This window comes from Microtus ochrogaster, chromosome 7, assembly GCF_000317375.1.
Source record: "Microtus ochrogaster isolate Prairie Vole_2 chromosome 7, MicOch1.0, whole genome shotgun sequence".
NCBI classification, from domain to species: Eukaryota; Metazoa; Chordata; class Mammalia; order Rodentia; family Cricetidae; genus Microtus; species Microtus ochrogaster.
Window position 1 is genome coordinate 80,855,290 of NC_022014.1, and position 9,390 is coordinate 80,864,679.

Genomic DNA, 9,390 nt, shown 5'->3' on the forward strand with positions numbered 1-9,390 from the left:
TTTTTTGTGCATTGGTCAAATGTTCTCATTGTTGTTCGCTTCTAACTTTGCACTGAGGTGTCCCTGCCCTTCCTTCAACTAATCCTAAACAGTAAAGAGAACGTGGGACAGGGCTGGTGACAATTCATGTGTAAATGTTTACTCAAGGACTCTGTTATTGCATTTAAAGTTACAGTGTATATCTCTGGAGAATAATATGTCTATCTACCTTTAGCAGCTTTTCATTGTGGACTAATGCAAGAAGATTATTACCAGAGTATTGCACCATTTCCCATCTGGAATATAAAGTTAAAGAGAAAAACAAAACTGTTGTTGAACTGTGGCCATAGATACTTGTAGAGAATGGGTGTCCCGCAAGGAGCGGGAACAAGCACTTGGACATGGGTTGTGACTGCTTTTGGAGGAGCTGTGCTTTGGGCTCCCACCTGTTTACAGACCTTTTTTCTCCTTCAGACTTTAAAATAAAATTTAAAAAAAAAAATTTAAAAAATTTAAAAGGAATAAAAAAAAGACTTCCATCTTTAAAAAAGGAAAAAAAAACCAAGCAAACAAACAAAAACCTATTTTCAGAATACAGATGTGTTACTTCAGAGCTCTGGGATGGGGCGTGCTGTTCCCTCCAGCCATCATGGACTCTATCAATTGTCTTCACCCTTCCTCAAGGTGATGAGGCATTGTGGTCTCTGTCTTGCACATGCCGGCTAGCTCTCAGGAAAGCCAGGGCTCCCGGGGGCAGCTCCACACCATTTCATGTATTTTTAAACCCAACTCCTAGCACTGAAGATGTTATTTAAAAAAAAAAAAGAAAAGAAAACAAAGAAAAAAAAAGAAAAAGGAAAAAAAAAACAGAAAAAAACACACAAAGAAGAAAAATACCTAATCTCTAATGTGTAGCAGTTACATATTTACCAAATAATGGACTCAAAAGAAATAGATGTTTGAAGAGTGCTTTATATATTAAAAATTGCTTTATGTTTTAAAGATGATCAATGTTTTGATTGTTTTGCAAGGAAGAAAGACAATGAAATAACACACCCTCGAGTGTTAAGAAATGTATGAACATTGTGCTCCCTGCCTGTGTGGTAAGGAAACTTGTGCATTACATTTTTTAATTAGCTTTTTAATGGTTTTATCAAAACAAGGAAGAAAGCAAGTCCTGCAGGACCGCAGAGAAATGCTGGTTCTCTAGAGGATCGTGAGCTATGCACAACTGAGTTCATCATGTATCCCCCGGAACGGACTCCTCAGAGTGACTGCATCTCATCACCATCACGTGCGTCCTAGATATTTGATGTATGTATATCAAATACGTGCGTGTGCGTGCGTGCGCTCCAGACCTACAGCTTGCCATGCTGCCATTTAGCACTGAGTTATAGAAAAACTCCTAATGTTTTAAAATTGGGGATGAAGTAAAGGATGTTTTCAATCTTTATGCCCCCCTTTTTTTTTCTTTTTTTTTTTTTTTGAATCTTTTGAATTTAAAATGTCTCTGACTCTAAGATTAAAAGAAAAAGCATTTGTGGCGCTTAGTGCCCCTCCTCATGGAATGTGGTGGTTGGACGCACACCAGAGGTTGCTTTTAAAAATACAGCGCTTTGTTGAGTCTTAATAAACTGCGGATTTTCTTGGCTATTCATTCTTGCTGGGTCATTATCTATCTGTGAGAGGCAGGGACTTCCTTTTTCACTTTCTGTTGAGTTTGCATTCATTCCTGGCTAAACTCAGTCTTGGCTGTTTGACTTGAAGCATTGCTTTGGTTTTGCTAAGAATATGTAGATTCTGTCAGTAGCCACTGAGAGACATAACAGCTTCTAAGTCCCCCTGGCCTGACTGAATTGGATGCATTTGAAGACCAGTATAACCCAGGCAAGCAGCGGGTAGAGCCAGGGGCTACAGGTTTTCCCAGAACTGCCACCCATACTCTTTGTCACATGTCCAGTACAGGCATTTAAAAAGAAACCAGAGAGGCTGGGATGTAGCTCACTGGCAGGGCTTTTGTGTGTAGGCACAGGGTACTGGGCTCCATTCCCAGTGCTATCTGGAAAAATCACGGTGGTTATGTGCCTGTAGTCCCAGTACCCAGGAGGCTGAGGAGTAGCATTGCCTGAGTCCACAGGCCACACAACAAGCTCCCAACTCAGAAAAAAAAAAGGGGGGGCATGAATGTGCTTTCCAAGTGTTTTATTGATCTCTGCCCCAAAACCTATTGGCTAAAATGCACAAAACAGCGGCATTGTTGCCCTAGGGCTCATGGGTGGCACTAGGTCAGCTCTCACACGCTATTGTTGGCCCACCATGTGCTGAGGAGGAGAGCTGGTAGCTCTGCTGAGGAAATCACCCATGGGGTCCTGGCCTCATGGGAATCCAGAGGGAAGAGTGAGACTCAGGATTTCAAACTGCCCTTGGCCTTCCAGCAACCTCCAGCTCAGCTGACCAGAGCTTCGGCAGAAGAGCAGACTACGGCTAGCCTTGGAGCTGCTGTGTTTTTGTCTCCTGTAGGTAAAGAAGCAGTGGCTTAGAGGAGCCTCCTGTGTCAGTCAGGTGCTGTTATCAGCCTTCCAGTGCCTTCAAGACAGCCAGGGAGTGAACAGGTTTGTGGAGGTGGCACCCAGCCCGGCCATGGAAGCCATGTTGGATTTTGATGAGGACCAGAACGAGAACCAGTGGAAGAAACCTCATGGGATTGGATTGGATGAAGTAGGCTTTATGTCAGATCCAGGAAGCAGTAGGTTTGGAGCTGCCCTAGCACCACACTGTTCTGACAAGACTGTGACACAGTAGTGACAGCAGCAGGCAGGATGCCCAGCCAAGGTGGTGTGCCTGACAGAAGAGAATGCGTGGAGGTGGACAAGCCCGACTGGGACCCAAGCCATAGTGGGAGCTACTGGGGGGCCTGCGTTGAATGAAGCAGACAGACGTTGGCAGCAAGGGTTATCCCGAGAAGCTTCTGTGTGGCCAGGGTGACAAGTGCCCTTGTGAGCCAGTGCTTCTCAGAGTCACTGCTGATAAAGACGTCCTCACAAGCTCATCTATCAACCCCATCCATCCTTGTGAACAGCCTTCAGCTTAGGTGTCCACCTATGACAGATGGTGCTAGATTGCACCCAGAAATCTTCAAAATCATAGTGCTTGGTCTGAGTATTCCTTAAGGAGAGCAGAGGCCCAGGTGGTTTCAAAGCCTGTGTACTCCCCTGTGCAGCCAAGGTCAAGAAGCAGAGGTGACAGGAACGCCCAGCTGCAATGCCAGCATTAGGAGTGCAGGCGAGAGGATCAGGACTGTAGTTATCCTTGCCTAGCATGAGCGACATGAGCTCTGTATTCACTGTGAAACGCTACGACCTGCTAAACAGAAGTTTACAGTTTCCCATTCTGTAATTACAGCAAACTCATCTTCCCTCCCTTTCCTACAAAACACCAGTGGGGGGTGGCTTTGTGGTAGAGCCCCTGATGCTAAGCACGCCCAGGAGCCCTAGAGCCCCATCCTGAGGTAAGGAATGGAGGTTGTAGACAAAAAGCATGGTCAGCTGGGGTGCTGACAGCCTCTGCTGCTCTCAGGCATTGCCTGGATCCTTGTGTCACACCCCACAGAAGGCAGCACTGGTGATTCTGTGAAAACTCCCTGGGTATGTTCTTCTCCAGTTGGTCCAATGCCACCCTAAGGCCAGCCGCATGGGTGTCTCAGCTGTCATCACTGGGGGATGACTGGTGCCCAGCATGGACTTCTGATTCCATGGGGACAAGTGGGCCCAGCACTGCTGTTTTGTCCTGACCCAGGGTGACTCCCAAAAAAAACTGCACCTACTGAAGGTCATTCAGACTTGAAGGATGCTATGGCTGTTGAGTCTCAGGAGTAAAACCTACAAGCTCCTGTAGCTCAGTTCACCCAGGGCATCTCACCCCAGACCATCCACCTTAGACTGGGTGCTGATGGTCCCTCCCTCTACCAAGGGGCTTCTTAACCCATAGCATTGAGTCATCCCTAAATATGGGAGTCCTTTTCTAAATATGCTCCCTTCCTTTGCCACATAACATCACCATTGATCAGTTTTTTACCCTGGGCACATAGCCAGGGTCTTGCTCAGGAAAATGTGGCCACTTCCACTTTGCTAGAAGACCTTGACTGAGCCCCAAGTCCTGAGGTTCCCATGGAAGGCTTGTGGGTCCCAAGCACCTACACGTACCTGGCAGGAGCAGGTCACGACACAAATCCAGATTGCAAAACCCATTTAATTAGAATAAAAAAGTTGGGTAAAGCCAGGTGTGGTGGCACGTGCCTTTGATTCCAGTACTTGGCAGGCAGATCAAGGCTAGCCTGTTCTACATAGTGAACTCAGGACAGCCAAGGCTGTGTCGATAGATCCTGTCTTCAAATTAAATAAACTGAAGAACCTAGGGGAAGGGAGTTCCAGGTAGGACAGAGTAGCCCCACATCCTTGCTCGGCCATCACCTCGAGTAGTTGGTGACAAGGAAAGTTACTCTAGTGCTGTGTCCAAGTCTCTGCCTGCAGGGTCGTGGTGACTGTCCCCTCCATCCACAAACTGGGCAGATGATGTAGTGGCCTCCTCAGGCCTGCCAGAAAGGAGAATCAGGGTGACCCAACCAATGAGAAAGCCCCTCTAACCTGTGTGGCTGGGCTCAGTGGATGCTCTGAGCCCCTGATGTTTCATGTCAGGCCTTCCAGGTTGAAGGCTCTAGAGCAGTGAGGGCCAGGCTGACAGAGTAGCCTGAAGAATTTGCGGGATTAAATTCCAGGAATGTGCTGGGTCACATGAACTGGTCACTTGTGGTTCAAACTCTGAACAATCGGTGACCTTGTGTGGAACAGCTTGAAATAACAGTCCCCTCAGTAAAGGCCATCAACACTGGGGCTCAAAATAGCGCATACACACCTACTATCTCTGCAAGGCATAGAGGCTGGGCTGTGTCTGACCTCAGGTTCCCCTACAAGATAGCCTGAGGCCCATGAGGAGTAGGAGTTCTGAGAGGCCTTCGGTGCCTTGGCCTCACTGGTCTGCAGCTGAGGGAGGACCTGTGGACATAGCCTGGGAGACAGCCTCAGCCTGCTGGGGATGGGTGGACCTCTGTGTGGATGTGTCCCACTCAGCAGGGAGAAACGGGGTCATTGTAAAACTAAACCGGTCTGTGGAACTGGAGAGATGGCTCAGACTTCAAAGGCACTGTACGCTTCCAGAGAACCCAGGTTCCATTCCCAGCATCCACATGGTAGCTTAACTCCAGTTCCAGGGGATCCGATGCCCCCCTGACCACTGCAGGCACACATATGGTGCACAGATATACATGCAAGCAAAACACCACCCATACACCTTAGTAATGCCCAGAAGTGGCTCTCCACCCCCGAGAGTGTCTTGAGTACACAAACCCCTGCATCTCAGCAGCCCCCGTCCCAGCTCTAACTGAGGCAGTGGGGACACTGAAGGTAGAGGGGGAGGCAAGCCAGGAGCTGACTCCTGGAGCCCCAGAGTACCTCACTACTGCAATGGGGCAGTGCCACTTCACACCACCCTCCTGCCCCTCCCATGGGCCTCTCCATCACCTGTTCTGCTCCCCCTCGTAAACAGAGTGAAGCTTGTTGATCAGGAAGATCTTGTCCTCTCCCTCCTGGGAAGGCCAGAGCACAGCATGAGACGACAGAGTTGCTCATCCCTCCACCCTAGAGTTGGCCTGTTCTGGACTTCTGTGGAGCTCATGTAGGAAGTTCAACATCACAAGGAACAGAGTTAAGAGGTCAAAGAGGGGCCCAGGCATGGTGGCCCACACCTTCTATCCCAGGAGGTAGAGGCAGGCAGATCTCTGTGAGGGAGGCCTGGGCTTTGGCTTTGGAGCAAAATCCATGGTAGGCAGGGGCTACATGGTAAAGCCATGCCTCAAAAATCAAAAAGGTCAAAGAGAAAGGATATTTGTGATCCAAGCCTAGCAATGAAGGTAAAGAGAAGAAAGCCATGAGCTAGACTTACACAGGCTCCGCCTCTGCCCTAGACAGGCTGTCTTCCTACCTCACCCCCTTTCTTTTTCCCCTTGAGAAAGGGTCTCATGAAGCCCAGGCTGGTCTCAGATTCAGCTAACTGGGGATGACCTTAAACCAGCTCAGTTGCTGCGATTTCAGGCGTGCACCACACCTGTCTTATACTGTCTCCTTAACAATGTTTTTAGTCCTGATCCCCAGCAGACAGCCCATGTGCATACACAGAGATACCTAGGTCGTGAGAAAAGCGTGTGAGGCCAGGCGATGGTGGCGCACGCCTTTAATCCCAGCACTCAGGAGGCAGAGGCAGGCGGATCTCTGTGAGTTAGAGACCAGCCTGGTCTACAAGAGCTAGTTCCAGGACAGGCTCCAAAGTCACAGAGAAACCCTGTCTCGAAAAACCAAAAAAAAAAAAAAAAGAAAAGCATGTGAGCCCAGTATTTCCCACACCTAAAGCAAACAGCAGGCTACCTGCCAACTCCATCCCCAGGCCTGACCACTTCCTGCCTGCTCTCTGCTTAACCCAGTCAAGAGAAGTGGCTCCCACTAGTCTCAGTACTCAAGCACCTTAGACAGGAGGATCACTTTGCGATTAAAATAAGACCCTATCTCAAAAACAAAAACCAGGGTGGTGGAGATGGATCTGCAGAAAAGCTCCCCGCTGTGGCAAGAAGCCCAGAAGTCACCCTGAAAAAGTGGCTTACGACAGCAGAACCCACAAAGAAGTGGGAGAACCAACTCCACACACAATGACTAAAAATAAAATCTAAAAATTTAGTCAGAATGCACACCTTTAATTCCAGCACTCAGGAGGCATAGGCAGGTAGATCTCTTGAGTTTGAGGCCAGCCTGGTCTACAAAGCAAGTTCTAGGACAGGACTACACAGAGAAACCCTATCCAAAAAAAAAAAAAAAAAAAAGGGTTGGAAATGTAGCTCAGCTGGTGGAGTGCTTGCCTAGCACACAGAGGGTCCTGGGTGCAATGCCTGGTTCCACATAAACAAGATAGAGACCATAAATCCAACGTCATCCTCAGCATACAGGACAACCTGGGCTACAGAGGGAAATCCTATCTCTGAAAGCAATAGAACAAGCACAGGTGTGCCAAGGGGAACCCCAGAAGCTAGGTGGACAGGTGACCAGACCCAGAAACCACACAGGCAGGACTTACATTCCGGATCTGTTCCTTGAGCAGGCAAATGACCTTCCTTTGCCCTTTCACCACCTGGATGTTGAGGTAGATGACAGCCCTGAGGAAATGGGGGCTCAGGCTGAAGGCTAGGCCAGAGCAGCTTAGGGCACCACCTCAGGCCAGCCCCCACCTGCGAACTCACAGTAACAGGGCCGACACCAGGAAAAGGAAGAAAGTATTCTCCACCAGGAGGTGGTGCAGCCATGGCAGCCAGGAGCCCCTGGAGCCAGCATGCTCCAGACGACGCACCCAGACCGTGCCTGCCTCATACATGGTATTCAGAGTTCGGAAGGGGCCACAAGTGCTTGAGGGCTTCACCCTGGAGAAGAGAGGGACAAGAGACCCTGAGGCAGCTGTCCGCCTCTCAGTTAGGACAACGTGTTCCTGTGTCACCCCAAAGCCAAAGAACTAGGCCTCCACTCACTGCCAGACAGCATAGCAGAGAAAAACAGCTGCGCCCAGGAACGACGGGAAGCAGAGCAGGGTGAGGAAGACGGTGCTCATGTGTGATGCCAGCCAGGGCCTGCGAGGGGCCTGGCAGTTGGCCATCAGGCTTGCCTAGGGACAAAGACTGATTTGCACCCTGCCGAGATCACCATGCCCTTCCCCCAAGCACCTTTCCCCCTCCTCTTCTTCTAAGAGTATGATTAATATGGCTCATCAGCCTGACTGGTCTAGCGTCACCAGGGAAAAAAGCGTCCAGGCACCCCCTGTGAGCGGTGTAAGTTCCTAGTCAGGACAGGCAGAGATTGCACTCCAGATCTGTGCTGCCCACATCAGCCTGGTGACTACACCAGCCCCAGTGTGGAGGGCCACAAGGGGGCCAGAGCCAGTGGGACCAAGGTCCTGGCTGTCAGCCCCTAAGCACACCAACTAAGAAGGACTCAGAATCACTCCCAAAGGACTGAGGAACCAGCAGACGTCTCCAGCCTGCCTAAGATAAGACTGTCAGGGAGGGGCAGCCCAGGGTAGCAGCAGGCCCAAGTTACTGTCTTTCCTTTTTTTTTTTTTTTTTAAGCCTCAGCTGTTCTGGAACTTGCTTTGTAGACCAGGCAGGCCATCAACTAAGAGACTGCCTGCCTCTGCCTCCCAACTGCTGAGAATTCTGGGATTACAAGTGCCTGCCACGACTCTTGGCTCACATTACCTTTTTGACATAGAAAAGGAACAGCAGACGGAGTATCTGCACTGCGGGCAGGAGCGGTGAGAACAGGACACCCAACCTAGGGATGGCAGCAGCAGACAGGGCCAGTAAGTGTCTTCCCAACCTGAGCCACCACCCAGAACCAAAAGGCTGCTGCTGCGGCCCAGGGAAGGAAGGCGGTGGCTGACAGCCAGCAGGACGCAGATGAGAAACTCTCACCAGGTCAGTGTCTGCCCATAAATCAGGTCCAGAACATTCCTAGCAATATCAAACTCGGGCTTCTGCCTCCTCTTGAGCTTCTTCTCGGAGATGAGCCTGGACAGAGGAGTCCCTGAGAGATGGGCAGGGAGACCCTTATCCCCAGGGCAACAGGCAGGGGCCACCTGCACCAGTGCAAGCCAGCACCCTGTCAAGAGAGACAGGGCCATCTGGGCCTAGAGGCTGTCACCACCACTCAAGCTCCTCTGAGCCCCTTCTCTAAGAGACACCAATCTCAATAGCATCGAGTGTTGTAGTGCTTTAAAACAAAACAAACTGGGATGGACAAGGCAGTGCATGACTGAAATAATTCTCAGGAAGCTGAGGCAGGGGGATTTCTGAGTTTGAGGCCAGCTTGGTCTGTGTAGGTAACTCCAGGCCAGCTGGGTCTACTTAGAGACCTTATCTCAAAACAAACAAACACGGACTTGTGGGTCGGGCAGCTCAGCCGCTCAGAAACGTGAGGAAGAAGGAAGTTCAAGCCAGCAGAGGCAACTCAGCAAGATTTACCTCTAATGAAAAGGGTGGGGGGCTGGTAAAATGGCTAGGCAGGTAGGTAAACATGCTTACTGCCAAACCCAATGCCCTGAGCTCAATCCCCAAGACCCACATGGTTAGGAGAGAGAACCGATCTCCACATTCCCCAGCACACATGCACAAAAACACACTAAATAAATGTGTAAGAAAAGTTTGAGCCGGGCAGTGATGCTGCACACCTTTAATCCCAGCACTCAGGAGGCAGAGGCAGGCGGATCTCTGTGAGTTCGAGACAAGCCTGGACTACAAGAGCTAGTTCCAGGACAGGCTCCAAA

General features: G+C 49.9%; 1 protein-coding gene across 6 annotated transcripts in view; it reads right to left on the minus strand.

Moving 5' to 3' along the window:
- Positions 1-6: 6 nt before the first annotated feature.
- The window catches only part of Tmc6 (transmembrane channel like 6), an 18,372-nt gene continuing 8,988 nt past the window's right edge, over positions 7-9,390 (minus strand). For 2 of the 6 annotated variants that reach the window (XM_026780541.1, XM_026780540.1), the window contains 7 exons: positions 8,540-8,635; positions 8,324-8,399; positions 7,601-7,734; positions 7,319-7,495; positions 7,156-7,234; positions 5,556-5,620; positions 7-2,493 (listed from right to left, as the gene is read on the minus strand). In XM_026780541.1, coding sequence (XP_026636342.1) covers positions 2,355-2,493; positions 5,556-5,620; positions 7,156-7,234; positions 7,319-7,495; positions 7,601-7,734; positions 8,324-8,399; positions 8,540-8,635 — 766 coding nt within the window. In that variant the 3' untranslated portion in view covers positions 7-2,354. Of the gene's footprint in view, positions 2,494-4,210; positions 4,571-5,555; positions 5,933-7,155; positions 7,235-7,318; positions 7,496-7,600; positions 7,735-8,323; positions 8,400-8,539; positions 8,636-9,390 lie in introns of those variants that run through there. The other 4 variants (XM_026780542.1, XM_026780544.1, XM_026780543.1 and 1 more) reach the window with 4 other exon arrangements.